This window comes from Hippoglossus hippoglossus, chromosome 1 (assembly GCF_009819705.1).
Source record: "Hippoglossus hippoglossus isolate fHipHip1 chromosome 1, fHipHip1.pri, whole genome shotgun sequence".
NCBI lineage: Eukaryota > Metazoa > Chordata > Actinopteri > Pleuronectiformes > Pleuronectidae > Hippoglossus > Hippoglossus hippoglossus.
The window spans coordinates 340,962-359,884 of NC_047151.1; the positions used below are offsets into that span (position 1 = coordinate 340,962).

General features: G+C 39.9%; 1 protein-coding gene across 1 annotated transcript in view; it reads right to left on the reverse strand.

The window, feature by feature from the left end:
• Positions 1 to 18,923, reverse strand: part of wdr17 (WD repeat domain 17) — a 43,473-nt gene that overhangs the window by 2,726 nt on the left and 21,824 nt on the right. The window contains 16 exon segments of the mRNA XM_034603036.1: positions 1,124 to 1,225; positions 1,412 to 1,517; positions 1,867 to 2,008; positions 2,133 to 2,244; positions 2,779 to 2,918; positions 3,033 to 3,132; positions 4,461 to 4,549; positions 5,472 to 5,604; positions 7,465 to 7,529; positions 9,943 to 10,098; positions 10,981 to 11,106; positions 11,756 to 11,886; positions 11,970 to 12,119; positions 12,709 to 12,795; positions 15,224 to 15,339; positions 15,875 to 16,039. Of these exon segments, the coding sequence (XP_034458927.1) occupies positions 1,124 to 1,225; positions 1,412 to 1,517; positions 1,867 to 2,008; positions 2,133 to 2,244; positions 2,779 to 2,918; positions 3,033 to 3,132; positions 4,461 to 4,549; positions 5,472 to 5,604; positions 7,465 to 7,529; positions 9,943 to 10,098; positions 10,981 to 11,106; positions 11,756 to 11,886; positions 11,970 to 12,119; positions 12,709 to 12,795; positions 15,224 to 15,339; positions 15,875 to 16,039 (1,920 nt within the window).

Here is an 18,923-nt window from a genome sequence, read left to right on the forward strand (position 1 = left end):
AACTCATTTGGTCAGTCTCTTCATCCCCTTCTGCTAATGTCAAATCTCTGTCTGCATCAGTGGGAGTTCTGGGAAATTGAATCTACGTAAAGCTGTTTTCAGACATGTCCTGAAGAGGATCTCGGGAGAGTTTGGTCTGGACTTTCTCTGGAGTTTCCCTTTCACACATGCTCAATGCAGCAGGAGATTCTCTGCTCAGACACTTTCACAACAGCAACAAAATCTCTGCAGGATTCAGGTGAGGTGTGTTGCTGTCCACTGTGGAGATCTCATATTTTTGTTTACAGCACATTGACACAGCCGTCGGCTCTCATCACTACAAACTCTCTTGACATCTTCGTCTGTGTCTTCTACGTGTATGGCACCACTTTTTCACCCAGATATATTTGCTTTCTTAATGTTTCTTTTCATTTTTGCGTCTATCACGTGTTAGAATCCGCTGAGCAGCGGGGGATCTCCTGCTATGTTGTCACATCGACGACTGCTGGCTTTCTACGGACTATACTAGAGGGCCAGGCAGAGAAAGTCCGCAGAAACTCCAGAGGATCTCACGCACATTTCTGTTAACACATACACCTCCTCTGGAGAAACTGCAGATAAAATCTGGAGTTCAGTACATCAGTCTGAAAGCAGCTTAAGTAAGTAAGTTTTCTCGCAGGTCAGCTTCCTTGGAAAGTTGATTCAGAGTTTTACACAGCTATGTTTATACATGGCACTAGGCCCAGTTTAATATAAAACAAAATTGTATACAATATATATAGTAGGGGGTCCCTGCTCCATCTCTCCATCAGTTTGGGGGTCCTTGGCCTAAAAAACGTTGAAGACCCCTGGTGTAGAGTAATAAAGGAACTAGATCTGGGTGCGTTAAGAAAATAACAAGAAAAGAAAGTAAAATATTTTCTTCTACAGGGGTAAAATAAAGATTTAGACTAAGAGTGTTTTCATTGTTTTTCATGGACTGAGATAAGAAATATGTTGTAGGCAACAAACTATTCTTTTATTAGGAGGATTTCAGATAGATTTTAGAAGAATGGGATTAATCTACAAACAACAGGCAGTCAGTCTCAAGACTAATCAGATGCAGTCTAATGTAGAGGTTTGGAACACAGTAAAGTGTGTCTACCTGGTGTATTCGTAGAGTGCAGGTACGATGCTGGAGTATTGTCTTCTAATGGCGAGCAAACCTCCAATATAACCACACAGGATCAACAGCTCACTGCGGACTCTACACACACACACACACACACACACACACACACACACACACACACACACACACACACACACGCACACGCACACACACACACACAGGATGATTGTCACATCTAACAAAATATAGGAAGTAAAAGCAGAGTGGGAGTTGAGTGAAATTACTATTTCACATTAAAGCGACAGTAATAATCGATTTTACTCTGTCAGCTTGGCCATGATGAGGCGATCTGTTCTGATGTAACTCATCAGGTCAAGTATTGGCTGAATGCTATCCACTGTCCAATCAGAAGATCCATTCAGCTGTTCTGGTGAGAAAGATGTCAGATTAATTAGTTATTCATTTGCACACGTCTTTGTAGTAAAAATTTCTGATGAATTATTTGATTGTAATTGTTACACTGTATTTTCGGACATATCGGTTACATATTTTTATGGCCTTCACAAAGACTAATCTGTTTATTCATAAATTAAAACATCAAATTGTTGAATTTATCTTTAGATATAGTATACAGTATTATAAACAAAAAATGATACATGACCTTGTTTAAGGCTCAAATGTGATAACAATAGTGACATTTCTTTCAATTACACAAATGAATTTCATGTGAGGATGTTGCAGATGTAGCATACAAACACACAGTGTGTTGTCAGTACCTTTGATATGATCAATCCCAATCCGAAGTGCATTCTCAGGTTCAGAGCTGAGCAGGTGAAATTTAACTGCTGAAAACAAATCTCCTTCACTCATAGCTTCCTTTGCCAAGGCCGTACACTCCTCTACTGAAGGGAGGCCGCACTTGAATGACAAACAACACATAATCCCTCTAATCATCACAGCTGTCAGTATCATCAGCATCAGACATGATGCCTTCATTCCATCTCATCCAAAACACATCTTAATTTAGAGATTATCTACTCACCCTCCCATGTAATTGGTTGATTTCAGCAGCACTCCCTGGGTAGAATGCACAGAGCTTAGCCAGTAAGATGTAATTGTCAGGAATCATTTGCAGTAAGTTAGCTGAGAGCTCCCTACAAGGAAACACAGAAAACATAAACATTCTGTTTTTCAAATGTTGTAACTTTCAAGCAGCCACCGCCAATTACAGGGAAAAATGTGACTATGTGACTGCAGAGGTGAATTCTGACAGATATATACAGTCTAAACTGAAGAGAAGACACTGGAATTGGTCCTGAATAGACAACTATGTATCTAAAGATAAGTTCCTGGCTCCACAGAGGGATGAGGTCTGCCTATAGCAGCGGCCACTGAGCTTCACCTGTGGTCAAACAATAAGGGTCAGTGTTTGAAGTTAACACACATAAATATATAATGTAAACCCACTGTTATTACAGATGAATTAACACCAAACCAAGTAAGGGTAATCAATTCATTGGTCATGGTAGCTGATCCAGATCAAATTATTCATGGGTAAGAAAAAGTAAATTAAAAATACTAAATTAAAAGCAAGAATTTTACACAAAAAAGCCCAAACTGGACTAGTGATAGTTTGGAGTTTGGATGAGTGTAGCACATACATTGGATGTGCATGGATATAGACGTACCATTTAGGTGTGGTCATGTACTTCCTGGCCAAGAGTTCAAGGCAGTACACAGTGCTCTGATTGGCTCTGTCTCCTATGACAATGCCCACACATGCAGCCAACTCCAGCTCATTACCCCGGATCAGGCTACACATGGATAGCTAAAAATATAGCAAACACACACACACACACACACACACATTTCAGCCACATTTTTACAAAAAGTATGCATACAAATTGCTAATGGTAACATGCACAGGCTGTGGTGTGCATACCTTGATGTTTTCCACAGCAAGGTGACAACATGCTGCCCGGACAGAGCCTCCATTCTGGAAGTACCATTCAGCTAATTCCTTACAGATCTTATGGAGGAGGCTGGACAGAAGAAGATCAAAAGTCAGCGGTTGAGATGGAAGTGAATCAGCTACAAAAATACCCTGGGATGAATTTTAGTGATACATTAATTTACTTAGCAAGGCTCTCTTTATTTAGTTTAGTTTTAGAGGAATAATCAGGAAGCTCCACTCCACTGTGAAATTTGATCACTTTTTCAATTTTTTGACATGACCTCCGGGTAAAATCCATGGAATTGGCTACTGGCTTTACCCGCAGTTTGCGTTTCACACACACACAACACAGCAGGGTGTTTTCTGCACAGACGCACTCACAACAGCAACAAATCCTCTGTGTTATTCAGGCGAGAGGTGGAGCAGCCAGATGCAGCAGACAGATGCAGGATGTGATGCATTAACTCCGCTTCTTACCACATACTGACTTGACATCTTCCTTCATTTTTGCAGCTTTCGCATGTTAGAAGCATCATCAACCACCCCACTCCCTCGTGGTGATTCCAGCGGGGGATCCCCTGCTGTGTTCACACATCGACATGTCCTGGATTTCTACCGATTTTTTACTAGGAGGCCAGGCGGATAAAGTCAGCAGAAACTGTGGTGCGTCTCACTCGGACATTTGCGTTCACAAGTTCTCCTCCGGAGGAACTGCGTTCAGTGTATGTCTGAAAGCAGCTTTAGAATCCTTTGTATCTGACATTAATCCGAACTGACTACTGGCCTACATTACATTTTGATCGTCAAGCTGTCAGTTGAATTTTGCTTATTGGATGTGATCTTGTTTTTCATACTGAGAAGATAGATTGCCAAAAATATATTCTAACAATACTGTTGATGAAACTAGTCATATTTATAAAATAAAGCTAACCAATAGTTCAATCAGGAAGACTCTCCCGATTTCTCATTCATTCTCAATTCTCTTAAAGCCCCCCCTTTGAATCAGCTGATGGTAATCCAATAAGATTTTGCCATGATCTCCATCAGCCAATATCTCGTTGCTGTTAAACTTTAATTCTGTTCTCCTCTCTTTGGCTGTCAGCTATCATTTTGTTGATTCTCAACCCTTCTCCTCCCCAGTCACCTCCAATCTCCATATCCAGTGCCCTCCTGAAACCAACCACCAACCACCACCAGTGTCTCGACCCCTTGAGATGTCAACCTTGATGATGTCACGAGAGGTCGAGATACTGAATATCAGCAGAGTTTGTTGCTCTAGTCCAAAGAGATGTGTAATTGTGTATCAGACCTGAGCTCATTCAAAAACTACTTTCAAATTCAGTTTGATTAGTGCAACAAAAGTAAATTAATGACAGAAAGTTGGCATTAGAGTGTGTGAGTGTCTGTTTGCTTTACCTCTGGTATTGTTGTATGTTATCCATATCATTAGTTGTGTGGTTGACTGGGGAGCTTTGTGGTGCAAGAATGTTCCCTTCACATGCTCCCTGGAAACAAATATTATTTTTATTTGTTATCATTTTTATCAATATTATCACAACAATCACAATGATTGTTCAGGTATTCCCTCACCTCTTCATGTTTGGCCTCTTTTAAACAGAGGTCCTGCTACATTGCTCTCAGGAAGAAGCTTCATTATGCTTGTTTACACTGAACCAAACAAAGCCGACATATTTCTGCCTGTCTATTTTCAGAAATCATCCTGGTGTTCCAGATGTGACGTTCACAACAACATCACCCGCCGTCCCACATTTTTACACACATGTTGATTCAGATCTTCTTACTCTGCTGTCTTGTAGGAGGATCAACAATGCTGCCCCACATTTAAGTTTGTAAATTTGATAAAGATTAATGAGCTGGAAAAGGGTGCAATATTCCCGCCTTGAACAGGCTGTTTAGAAGGTGCTTCTGACCCTGTTCAGACCTGGAGTTAACTATGCATTTGAGATCTGATCAATCACATTCAGCGGTGACACATGTAAATGGTCTGTATTTATATACTTAGCTGATGTCCTCTGAACCACTAAAGTCCAACCTAAAGTGTTTTTACAAATCTCAGTGTTTCACATACATTGATTTCTTTGTGGCCCCTGACACAACATTAACATTGACTGACAGATTAAAATTATATATATGTTTTGGTCTTTGTGATCACAAATGATGTACATGTTTATTTGCATATAGAGAGGATACGTCAGATCTGATCACACGTCACTGGAGACATATTCTCAGTTGTGAACTGATCTACTAAGAGCAGAACACTTGTGATCTGGTCTCTAAAGTCTGAACAGGGTGTCTGTCTCCACTTTACTTATTCATCCAGCCCTCCTTTTCAACTTTGTAGCCATTAGTTCAAGATGTATACCATTCATCAAGTCCTTAAGAAGACTATCCCTTCCCTCTCTGTACCTGTGCAATTAGTAAGGCCTCTTGCAATTGTCCTCTGCCAGTGAAGAAAGTTACAAGTTTGTTTATGTCTCCTGTGGCGATGCAGTATGGGATAACATCATCATTATCCTCGGCCATCAGCTGGTCAGCTCTCCTGCAACACAAACACATTACAATTCTATACTTATTAGACAACATGTGACCTGTAAAAGTTGCAATCATGTGTTTTCTATGTATGATTATTAAGGATGGGAATCTGCACCTCACGATTCGATTACGATTCAGAGCGCTACAATCCGATGATAAAACGATTACAGATGCAGCTCTATGCATCAAAGAATTTCATTTCTATAAATGATGTATTTTTTCAGCACTGTGTGACTACTAAAGTTGTGCATCTTTACTAGCCTCATTATTTGTGCTTTAAAAGTATTTTAGACTGTTACTGCTTTTACAGGTGTTCTGTAATTTACAAAATACAGTTTTCAATTCTGAAATCAGACTGCTCTCCACATTGATTGGATTTTCATTCAGTTTAGAGTTGTGTGCTGCATCTTTAGCATTTTAACCCTGATGTCCTGGGTCTGTGCATCTCGTGTTGTGCGTAGCAGATGAACTGCGTGCGCACATGTTTAAATACGTACCTCATAATCTCGAAAGTGAATTAGCATACACAAAGTAAACTTCAGTACTGTTCAGGGCCTAATAACTTCTGATTAGTGATGGTGTTTATTGTTTAAGTGTAATGCAGGAGAGTGGAGGGGGACACTCAGACAGGAGACTCAGACACACAGTAAAAGACATCCGGACCTTTAATGTGAAATAAAAAAAAAAAAATCTAAAAAAATCTATTATGTTCTTTGTCGTCCATGTCCCCATAGCAATGCATCAAACAAACAATTAATTTCCCCACATCTAGTGTTTATGTTTATTAAAATGGGCCAAAATTTACAGGAAAATTACTAATGATGTTAAAAATCAGATTTTAAAAATGTAACAATGCAAACTTGCTGAGCACACTGGTGTGACAAAGAGCTATTCATGTGGTGTGCAAGTATCTCACTTTCTTGTGCAACATTTGCAGTTTGCACATTAGTTCTCTGCCTTGTAAAAAAAAAAATGTTATCGATTTATTATTATTAATTATGTTACATTAATTAGGAGCCTCACAGTGATATGCTGCATAATCAGCAGCAGCTTTGTTTGTTCTCTTTCTTTTGTCTCTCTTGCTATAAATCATATCAGCATATCTGAGCTGCCCTCAGTTTATTTTCTTCGGTTTTTATTTGAGCCTTGTATGGTGACCTTGAGTGCTGTGAAAGGTTCATAAAAATAAAATGTATTATTATTATTAAAATAACAATCATCAAAAATAAAATAATAACTCCCACATTGACTCTGGTTGTCTAAAGGTTGATTGCTGTTACGTTTTTTCTCTCTGCAGTCGCCAAAGTGCTTGCTCTTTGTTGGCACTGTTGGGTTTCTTTATCATTTTTAAGGTCTCAACCTTACTATGGAATGGGCCTTTAGATAATATATGTATTGATTTGGCGCTATGCAAATAAAAATTGAATTGAAATGAACAAGCCTTATACGTGAAGTGTGCAGGGTGGACACAATAAAAGTAACAGCATATTACAAATCAGAACAACAGGTGGTGATGATGACGATGAGTTGTTCATTCAAGTAGTATTTAACTTTCCTCAATACTTTGTCAGGTAAGTTGTGTAGTTGTTATTTCGTTTTTTGCTCTTCCTGATATTTTGTTCATCGTTGCTGCCCCAGAGATCCCCGTAACTGTGAATCAACACTTCTTATTCTGTCCACTCCCTTGTTCATCTGCATTCACAGTGCAGCGAATAAACTGAAACAGACACTGTGACAGCAGCTTGCTGAGCAAACACCTTCCACAATCATGATAGCGGTGCACACTTTGACTGAAAAGGGAGCATGATTATTTGTTGTAATTCACTTTTAATGTTGTTTAGTTGAAGAGCAAAAAAGGTTGGGTTACCTCTGCATGAGTTTCTTCCAGTACTTCATGGAAACTCCTGGAGCCACAGACAATGCTTTCTCCCACTGACAGAGAGATAATAAAGCTCAGAGTAGTTGGTAAGATTTACAAACAATTCCAAAGTATGTAGTTGTAAATTAACCTTTGTACACCAGTAAAGTAAATGTGGGAAATACCATTTGTAAAAAGTTTGTGTATTTGTAAAATGAAACTGTGAATAATAAGTGATTTCATTAACTAATGTGTACAAATGCAAAGCATAAAACTGCATAAAACACTCTGAGTGACACTGATGTTACAGGTACGTCTGACTCCATTTTACACATGAAACGGATTGGAAGATGACAAACCACTCAAAAAGTCCAATAGTGGACAGATGGCTTCATTACCTCTAAGTCCTTGAAGGTGGAGCAGATTTTCAAGACGGATGATCATGCATGACACAAGTGGGCTTGCACCCAGACACAACATATTAAATGTTCACCATTATTTTCTACAGTATCTTACTTAAGTGTAATTAAGATCACCTGCCCATCTACCCTCTGATTACACCGTATGACCATTCTGCTTTGTGATTGGGTTGTAATTGTCTAATTAGAGTCAGGGTAAAAATGTTAACTTCAGTATCACACTGAGCGTGAGAAATTAGAACATTGAGTTTTACACACAGGTTTCTGCTTAAAGTCTGTACAAGTAGTTGTGTGACCTCCCCACTGATATCAGCTGTCATCTTATTCATAAGAGGTCTGACTAGTAGGGTAAGCGAATTGCGTCACTTCCTGTTTTCCTGCCGCTGGTGGTGGCCACTCTCTCTGAACTAGCTCTACTAACACCGATATTTCTCTATATTACTATACTTTACTATAGTTTAACATCCACACATACCAACCCCTACTCTTTGGTGCTTTAGCGATTGTGTCTTTCCATTTGCGTGTCACCGGATTTTTTCTGTTTGAGCTCACCCTCGTAGGCTAATATATCAGCGATGGCTTCTCTCCCTCCCTCTTGCTCCACTGCTCTCTCCTGCTCCGAGTGTCTAATGTTAACTTACTTATCTGCCTCCTTTAACAGTAGTGGTACATGTAACAAATGTAATGTATTTGTAGCGATGGAGGCGAGGCTTAGCGAAGCCCGGCTCCGCAGCTTAGAACCTCCGTTAGCTGTAGTTAGCCAGCCCCCGCTATCCGCCGCGGAGCCACCTAGCTTAGCCTCCGCTAGCAGTCCCTCGACTTGTCCCGAGCAGCCGGGTGTGTGTGTGTTTCTCTGGACCTCTTCCTCCTGCTGACCATAGACTATGATTACAACAAGACTGCTTGATATATAATATTTCTCCTCATATACTCGACCATTACTGACAATAATCCATCAATTCATTGACCTTCAGTTATGCTACCCAGTGTTTATTCTAATCAAAACTGCAAATACCCTTATCTTTCTGATGTTCTCCTTTACATTTGGCATCTATTGCACTTCTGTCCGTCCTGGGAGAGGGATCCCTCACATGTGGCTCTCTGAGGTTTCTACGTTCTTTTTACCCTGTTAAAAGGGTTTTTAGTAGTTTTTCCTTACTCTTGTTGAGGGTTAAGGGCAGAGGATGTCACACCTTGTTAAAGCCCTATGAGACAAATTGTGATTTGTGAATATGGGCTATACAAATAAAATTTGATTGATTGATAGATTCATAGTATCTTTTTTCATATACAAATCTTTTCTACACATGAACAAACTTCTTTTCCCCTGCACATTTAGTAAACAGGTTTACAAAGACTGATTTACAAACATATTTGTGAATATCACTCTACACACTCTTCTAAATTGAGTCCATACTTTCCCTCAATTAATTTGAGTTACATTGTCATATATATTTTTTCTTTCTTTTCATTTCTATATCTTTTTTATATTCGAAAGAGATTCATTGGTGTGACTGTAACCAAACATTCTCAAATACAAAAACTAACTGGTGTGTCAAAAGCTCTTTGATAATGCTCAGATCTCACAATTTATGACCTCCTCTACACCTGGCCGTTGTATCTGCAGCTGTGGTATGCAGGTGCCTGTCAGGTCCTGCTTTTTTTCTCCACTCAGTCACAAGTCCTACATGACTGACTTTTCTCCTGTCAACTCCTTTCACCTCCAGGTTCCACTGGATTTTCTCTATGACCTGGTCCATGAAGATGGAGCCAAAAGGGAGACACAGATACCATAACACCAGTGTTTTGCTGACTGCTAGAAAACTGCTTTGATTTTTGGATAGCATTTTCATTACAGAAAAGTTTAATTTCAATTTTACATGGTATACAAAGATAAAAACAGACTGTGGTTGAGCCAGCCAATGATTAGAGAAAATATTGAAATGGAAAAAGTCACAGAAAGGATCGGTACCAACACAACTTTTAAGTCTCAATAATGTTTGAGTTCCATGCTTTCAGGGAAAGAAAATAGAAAAATAACACACAAACACACACGCACATTCCATACCTGTCCCAGCTCCACCATTAATTCACAGTATCGTTGAATCTGTCCCAGTCTCAGATGGATGTCTGCTGCTTCTTTCAGCCTCTCTTCTTTACTGGGAGCTCCGATGCCTCCTCCAAACTTACACATCCTCACAATAGTCAGCTCCTGAGCTTCAGACTGAGTGACAGAATGAAAAACAATAAATCAGGAAAAGACAGTTTTAATTATACTAATTGTAAACAAAGGTTCACTCACTATATGTATTCTTCGATTGACATTGTGAATTGGAGAAGTTTGATTCAAATTATATGAACCAGAAGATTTATAGATTTTGGTGACTCTACACTGTACAGCAGTGATGTTATTTAATATTTTGCAGTGTTTTCGGCATTGCACTTTGTAGACGGACCCTGCCCACTCGTCTAAAATGCATAAAGAACAAAGGTTTTTCTCCTGAATGGATTCAGGCTTGTTTTGATGAAAAGAAAGCTAAAGCTGTTTGTGTAAATCAATCTGATTGGAAGGAGGCTTGATTAGTTATTGATCAATAAATTCAGAATCCGGGAATATCTTTCCAACTTTACCGCAGTCAAGTAACTACTGTCATTTCCACACAGACACATAGCAACTCGAAATGCACCGTGGTCTGAAAGATATCACATGTGCACACAATACTTTCTGCTGCGCACCAGAAACTATCACCTTTTTCCCCCCCATGTTATTAAATAAATTCAAATCTAGTGGCATACATGTGGAAAAAATATAATTATGATTGAAATAAAAGGAAGCAGACTGCAGGAATCAACTATATTTATTTACTTCACCTTGAATGAAGTAAACAGCTCTGAGTGTGTTATATATTTGATTGGTCTTGCCCTTACTTTGTAAAGTGCCATTAAATAATGAATGTGATTTGGCACAATACAAATAAAATAAAATTGAATTGACTGTCTGTTATAAACTACAGCTGATCATGAACAGTGATCACTGTGTGGTCGCTCTTGATTTATCTGGACTTTTCTGTTTTAAACCGAGACTCTGGGAATAGGAGCAACTCACTGTTTTAAACTTGAGCAGGTGCTTCATGTGCATCACTCCTTTGCTGTAGCTGGCTGGTAGCAATGAGTCATCCTGGCCATTAATGACTGACACTAGGTCCCACAGGTTACTGGTGCCTCCTGGAGGCTGGCATGGGATAGAGTACACAGATGTGTTCAGAAACACATAAACACGCACACAAGCAGCGTGAACACACACACACACACACACACACACACAGTCACACACGCACAAAAAAACGGATTCATTGACGAAAAACTATGTTCAATGCAGCTGATTACTTTTTGCTTTATATTCAATCAGTGAAAAAAGGTGCTGGAGCTTCTTAAAGGGTACTTAAATGAATCTATCATTCATATATACAGGGAGCATTTTACACGGTTATTCTTAATGTCTGCTTGTGTTTACGAGTAATACCACCAGGCTCGCATCAGATGGTTTAAAATCCATGGTGTGTCAGCTACAGATAGTTTCATACTTCCATTTGTTCAAGGTGTGATATACAATAGAAATAATCAGCTTGGTGGTGAAAGTAGCAGTTTTTAATTAAGTATGAAAACAAACTCCCTTGCGAAGTACAAGTTTAGCAGCAGAACATATTTGCATCCTAAAAATCCTTCCTAGTTGTATGTTGTATGTTGCATATCAAGACAAACTGCTGATAATACAAACAGACTACAGCAGAACTTTCAGAATCAGTCATCAATCTTGAAGGGCATTATGAGAGCATCACAATGACTTAGCATTGATAAATAAGCATTTAGAATGTGGTTACCGAAAAGCATTCAGAGAACCAGCGTAGCTTCTTGGCCCTGATGTCTAAGTTCAGTTTGTCCAGCTCTTGTTTGATGTCTCTAGATACTTTACCACAGAGCAGGGGAGGTGAACCAGGAACCATAGCTGTGTCTGCAGAAACACACAGCCACCATGGTTTAATGACAGCTGAGAACATAACACCATAACACAGAACAAACCAAGTCTCTTCTCACCTGTGTTTCCTATTATCTTTTCCCAAGGCTGGTCAGTAAGAATGTTCAGCAGCAATGGAGAGATGAGGGGTGTGAGAGACCACAGCCTCACTGTACTGTCTCTGCTACAGCTGGCCATGGTGAAAGGACGATTCTGGTGACATGTCAAACCTACACACACACACACACACACACACACACACACACACACACACACACACACACACACACACACACACACACACACACACACACACACACACACAGTTAGATTTAATGATATGGAAAATAGGGTTAGTTTCTATGTCAGCCAGCATTAATAACTCATTCAAAATTTCACTGGGGATTTCACAAGGGGAAGACATTTAATTTAATGGAGCCATGTGTTCATGTACAACAGCCATAAATGCATGTTATAGAGACTAAATAGTGGTCTGAAAGAAACAGTGTCTAACTTTGTTTCCATTCAGCTTGTAGAAATATACACACATACATATATACATTGGGGTTCAATATCTTGCCCAAGGACACTTCAGCATCCAAAATGGGGAAGACTGTGATCCACAGCCGCATAATAGTAAAAATTGGCTTTGATATAATTTTTTTTCAAAAGTATATTACCCAATGTAATAAATTTCATTTCATGAAACTGTAATTTTTATTGCGTTTTCAGTGAAGAATGTCATTCATCACATACATAATTGAAACCAGTCAGGTATGTTTGGCATTATTAGGTTGAATTATTAGAATACCGTCTTACCATAGACATCAGCTCCGTGGTCATAGGCTGTATCTAGACATGTGCCATCTCTTGTGTCCCACACTCTGATTGTATAATCCCAAGAACCTAGAAAATAATACAGCATTTTACTACTCAAATACAACCAATGCTGAAATAGTAACATCAATTTAAAATACACTCCAGAATACAAGTATAAAGACGAGATATGTTGCCTGCCATCATAGATTCCAACTGCAGACACTAGAAGTTACTTAATAGCTATATTTAACTGTCAGCTCCAGCAGATAATGCATCAACTACCTATTGATTTTTACATTACATTTTATAGTGGTTAGAGTAAAAGTGAATGATACAGAACCAGCTCTATCCAGGTATGTGGGCTCTTAAGTAGAATTCCATATATCAAAAGTCAACCTCAAACCCACAATATGCATTTCTTTTTTAAAACAGGTCATGTTTCCTCTCCTGTGGAGTCTATTAAGGCATTGAAAAAATGCAAGCAGGAACATGTGTGGATCAGCAGTGCAGACACTAATAACACACTGATAACAAACGGTTGGAATTAATGAAGATAATTATAATTAATCACTACTTTTACTGGCATCTACCCACTAATACTACAAACTACTGTCTGCCTGCCTGCCTGTCTCTCTGCCTGCCTGCCTGTCTCTCAAGCCATTGACCCCCATCATTGTCAGTTTTGCGGCAGAGAGGTGCAAGACCACCAGCACAAACTTCACCATAAACCAAAGGGCAGACAAGATCCATCCACTGCGAAAAGGAAGTTGAAGGCAGCATCTGAGGAGGAGAAACAACCACTTGCGGAGCTTCGCAACATCATTGGGAAGTAGCTCCTTACCCTGCGCAGAGCAGAATGGCACAGGGGAAGAAGGAGAGAGAGGGCCCGGAAGTGGACTTTATTTATAGCCAATCCTTTAAGATTCACAAGACAGCTGCTAGGGCAGAAGCACAGTGTACGTCTTGCCTACTTCAAGGAAGAGGTAGGACTCTTCCTGCACGACACCCTGAGTGACCTTGGCAGAGAGCAAGAGCTTTGACCCCTCAGAGCCCTCTTGGACATACCATCTCCCGCGGTGGACTTTAACACCAGGGAGCCCAGAGATGCAGCGTCAGTCCAAGCTACCATCAAGGAGCTGGAAACTTGGCTCACCTCAGTCAACAAGTTTGTCTGAACAGGCAGGTTCAAGGCTTGAATTTACAAGCCAGGCATTTTACCTTGAGTTCTCTGGCCTCTGCTGGTGTACAAGGTAACCCTTTCGACTGTGGAGACCATGGAGAGTAAGACCAGCAGCAGCTACCTCCCCACATTGCTGGGTCTGCCACGCAGAATTTGCAGTACAGCACTGTATGTGAGGAACAAACTCCAGCTCCCCATCATCAGCCTAGATGAGGAGTTCTAGGTCTCTTGCACAAGCAAGGCAATACTCTATCTATAGGGTGGCATCAGCAGGCATTACTGCGTGGACAGGCAGGGGGTATAGATATATGGTGGACATGTGGCGGCTGGGAGCGTAGGAGGGTGCTCTGGAGAAGAGGATATCCTGGAATGACATTGAGCACGTGTTTAGCAGCTGCCCAACAGCCTCTGCGGAAGGTCACTGGGAGGTGCCCATGACCGTCACTGAGGCCATCTCCTAAGCTGTGGCCAACAAGGGCTTCAAAGCAAGTGCTTCTTATAGACCTGACTGTTCCATGGGAGAATCAAATGGAAGAGTCGAACAAGCACAAGTTGCCCAAGTACTAGGAACTGGTGGAGCAGTGCCGAAGGAAAGGCTGGAAGGCACGTTGTGAGCACATTGAAGTGAGGTGTAGAGGCTTAGCTGGCCATTCAGTATGCAAGTTCTACACTCTATCATCACTGGGGCTGCAAAAAGGAAAACAATCAAGACCATCATGAAGGCTGCAGAAAGGGCCTTCAGATGGCTTGGGTAAGGAGGGATGATCCATGGGCCAATGCTGCTGACCCAGCCAGGGGGACCTGAGTAAGGTAGGATGATGTTGAAAGATCCAGCGCAGCATAGGATGTATCTTTGAATAGCAAACCATTCATCTTCATCTTTGTTGCTGCAATGCTTTATACCGAGCTGAATTATAGAGCATTGATTTTGAAAGGTTGTGAACTCCGGTCTAATGATTGTGTCACTTGCTTAACAGACCTCTGAAATAGCTGACATGCAATATATGACAAAATAACAGCTATTAAGTCAACCATATATAATTCTATATACCTATATATTTAAACTAATATTAAACATGCATTATACACAAACACAGTGATAAAGCAAATTCAGTTTAATTTTGTAAAAAACATTGACTATAAAATCTTCATTGAACCAGGTAGAATGAATGCAAAGTTTTCTAACTTCTCTCTGCAGCATAAACTGTATAAAGAAAGCTCTTATATTGTAGAACTGTTTGAAGAAAAGTGACTAACAATGTGTAATTCTAAAGTAGGTTAAGGCTAAACAAACAGCCCATTCCAAACAGGCATGTTTAGAACTGCATTAGTTACCTGAAATGAGGAGGTAAGGAACCTCTGTGTTCCACATCAAGCCTCTGACCGGAGCTGTGTGACCACTCAGCACATTGATGCATGCATCCTGTGTGTAGTCCCATATACGAACAGTTCTAGACAGAAAGACAGAGATTACTGTTTAAATTAAAATGAAACTAAATACTCAACCCTTATTTTCTTCACCTTACAAAATGCATGTATATTCAGATCAGTTTGTGAGTTCAGAGTTAAGTTACAACTGATAAATCAACACATCATAAGGACAAATTCAAGCATCTAAAATAATTACATAACATAGACTTGGTTGTTGTTTAGAACAGTTGTTTTAAAAGACCTGACAGTCAATTCAGTCAAATGCTGCTGTGTTAATTTCAGTGGTGGGATGACACTTTGAAAACAGGGAATGGTCATTAAATTATTGTAACACAGAATAAAAATCCTTGAAAAAGTCTGGGAAATTTAAATTTACTATTGAAAAAATTATAATTAAAAACAAAAAATATATGCATGTTATTCATTTTGTGCTGTATGTTCTAATTTGACTCCTCGTTCTTAATTTTGTGCCTGATCATTTCTCGCTGCATTAATACAAATTCCTCCTGTTGATCTCAGTCTGAGCTACACCTCGGTCTCTTTAAACATACTCACCCATCATCTGATCCCGAGCACAGTATCCCCTCTCTGAGTGGAGACCAGCGGACGTGGAATACTTTAGCTAAGTGACCAGTGAAGACCTTCAGAGGCTGCTCAGAGCTTGTGGCCAAGTAGTACACTCTGACATTTTTATCCTCGCAGCCTGTCGCGATCATGTCCCTGCAGAGAGAAAGAGGAGGAAGAGGCCGGAGGATAAGTGACAAACTGGGGCCACTTAAGCAGAGGACACAGCATTGTTACATCTGCCCTTGAATCTTCTGCATCAAGGCCTCCGTAAACTAAGTTTCCTTAGAGTGAGTCTCTCTCTCTCTCTCTCTTTTTCTCTTTCTGCTAGTGAGCAAGAGTCGGGGAAGAACACCGGCATGTTTCATCACCTAATCAGCCCTCTTAATATACTCTACCCTGCCATTTTCACACCACCAGATCATAGATTCAACTACCTCTTAAGCCGCTTTCAGTGTGAACGCAAATGTCAGTGTGAGAGCCCCACCTGGCCCCCTAGTATAAAGTATTCAGAAAGGCTGCATAAGTCTGTGACAACACAGCAGGAGATCCCCCGCTTGTTTCACTGAGGGTGAGTGGGGGGTTGATGATGCTTCTAACCTGCGACAGACGCAAAACTGAAAGATATCTCAGAGTGAAAAAGCAAAGCCAAAAACGTATAGAAGACACAGACAAAGATTTCAAGAGAGTTTGTGGTGATAAGACTGCTTTAGCATTTGTAGCTTCTTTCAAGAGTGTTTTTGCCGTGAGTTACCGTTATCTCACAGTTTCTGCCTGCTCTGAATACACCACTCTGCTGCTTGTTTTAATCCAGCTCACTTCTGCCTGTGGACTATTCCTGGACCTGCTGCACTCTAGCTGTGAAGTAAGAAACCCTGCTATCACCTTCAATTTCCACTGCGGTATTTAAAACCCTTTAGCTGATCATCTGACTCCTGATCTGTGTCTATGATCCACTAGTTAGCTGCCTCTAACACCAGAAACTGGACAAGGCATTCTGCTTCGACAGCATGATCAGGTTTTAAATACTTTTTTTGGGGGTTTGGTTTCTTCTATTATTATAATTGAACTTTCATCGCCAAAAACAAAACAAAACATCAATATGGAATGCCATTTGAATAAATAAATAAATAGGTAAATAGGTAAATAAATATGGCTATGAAATAAACCCTGAAATAAACAAAATATGGCACTTATTTCAAAATGATGTTTTCAAAAGACAACATTTATTTATTTCAGGGTACATTTATTTCAAAATGCCACATTTAATTATTTCATGGGACTTTTATTTCATAATGCCACATTTAATTATTTCATTGACTTTTTATTTCATAATGCCACATTAATTACACACTATTTATTTCCATTCCTAATATGCAAAGGAGTACCAACTAACCTCAAGAGCTTTAGCATTTCCTGGGTTGTAAATTTCTAGTTTCTAGTCTATTCATTCGCAAATACAATCTCCTGGTAGCAACCCTTACCACTCTCACCTTCATTTCCTCCCCGTACCACTGGGCCTGTGCCACTGAATCTTCATTATTGGAACTCAAACGTCGCTTCACCACCACCCCAGTTCTCACACAACCCGACCTGGACGTTCAGTTTATCATGGAAGCTGGAGTAGGTGCGCCGTTGTCTCAATGTTGTCCCTCTAATAACAGACCTAACCCATGTGCCTCCTTTTTCCACAAACCTTCATCTGCAGAAAAGAATTATAATATTTGAAGGACTGGCTCTTCCCTTCATTTAGTGTACAGACCACAAAAACCCATCCTACATTCAGACCGCAAAACGTTTGAACTCCCAGCAAGCCAGTTGGGCTTTCTTCTTTGGTAGATTCAAGTTCACACTCACTAAGACCTAGTCCTAAGCCAATTGCCACTGCTTCCCTGCTCCAGTCTTCACCACTGGCCAAAAGAGATGGCTCTTTTCCAATATCTTCCCCTCATAGTTGACTCTAAGAAGCTTGCCTCTTGGTTCATTGGTATCTTTGAAATTTATAGTATTATCAATCCCTCTGCTGCACGTCTAAAACATCTAGTCTCTCTGAAGATTCATCCCACCTTTTATGTTTCATTAATCAAACCTGTCCGCTGTAGACCTTTGTCCCTTCCTCCACCATATTCCCAAATCACAATTTGTCTCATAGGGCTTAACAAGGTGCGACATCCTCTGTCCTTAACCCTCAACAAAAGCAAGGCAAAACTACATAAAAAACCCTTTAACAGGGGGAAAAAATGTAGGAACCTCAGAGAGAGCCACATGTGAGGGATCCCTCTCCCAGGACAGACATAAGCATATCTCCAAAATTACAATATTTACAACTTTGATGAGAAGAAATGTTTTTTTAGCATAATGGAAAGTTGTTTCAATGTTTAAAGTATTTATACATAAGAAAATATCTGATAGCAATGAAGGGAGCATTAATGACAATTTTTTGCCTCTTTATTATTCCCACTATGCTATATTGTAGGTTATCTATAGGTAATCATTGAAGGATCAATATACAACATTAGAAGTAAATTTGACAACGGTATAATGAACTGTTAATTATAACAGTAATAAACTGTCATGATCCAGAATTCACATGGCTCCAGAAATCACATAACAGAAAGTTTGAACATTATTCTATCTTGTTTCAGAAATTCAATAAAACTAACTGGTTTTCAGTTCACAGTGGAATGTGGGTTTATGGCTTTTATCATCATCAAGAGATAAGCACCTCTCTATCTGAGAAGGGGTGTCAGTTAGTTGCATGGGATTTGGTGTAATTGCCCCCCTTCTGCCAGTTCCGTCTAACTAACCTGCAGTGCCAGTCATATATTTATTTTGTCAGGTTAAAAACTGTTTGTTTTGAAGAAGAGCAACCCTTGTTTTTGATTTCTTGTCGGAAATGGAGGTTTTATGGTGTGGAGATGGGGTGGAGGTCAGCCTACAGGTCATAGGCTGGGTTTCCACATCCTGGCTCAGTGATGCCTGAAGCCAGGCCAAGAATGTCACTATAACACTAGAAATATCTTGCAATTGTGCTTTATGC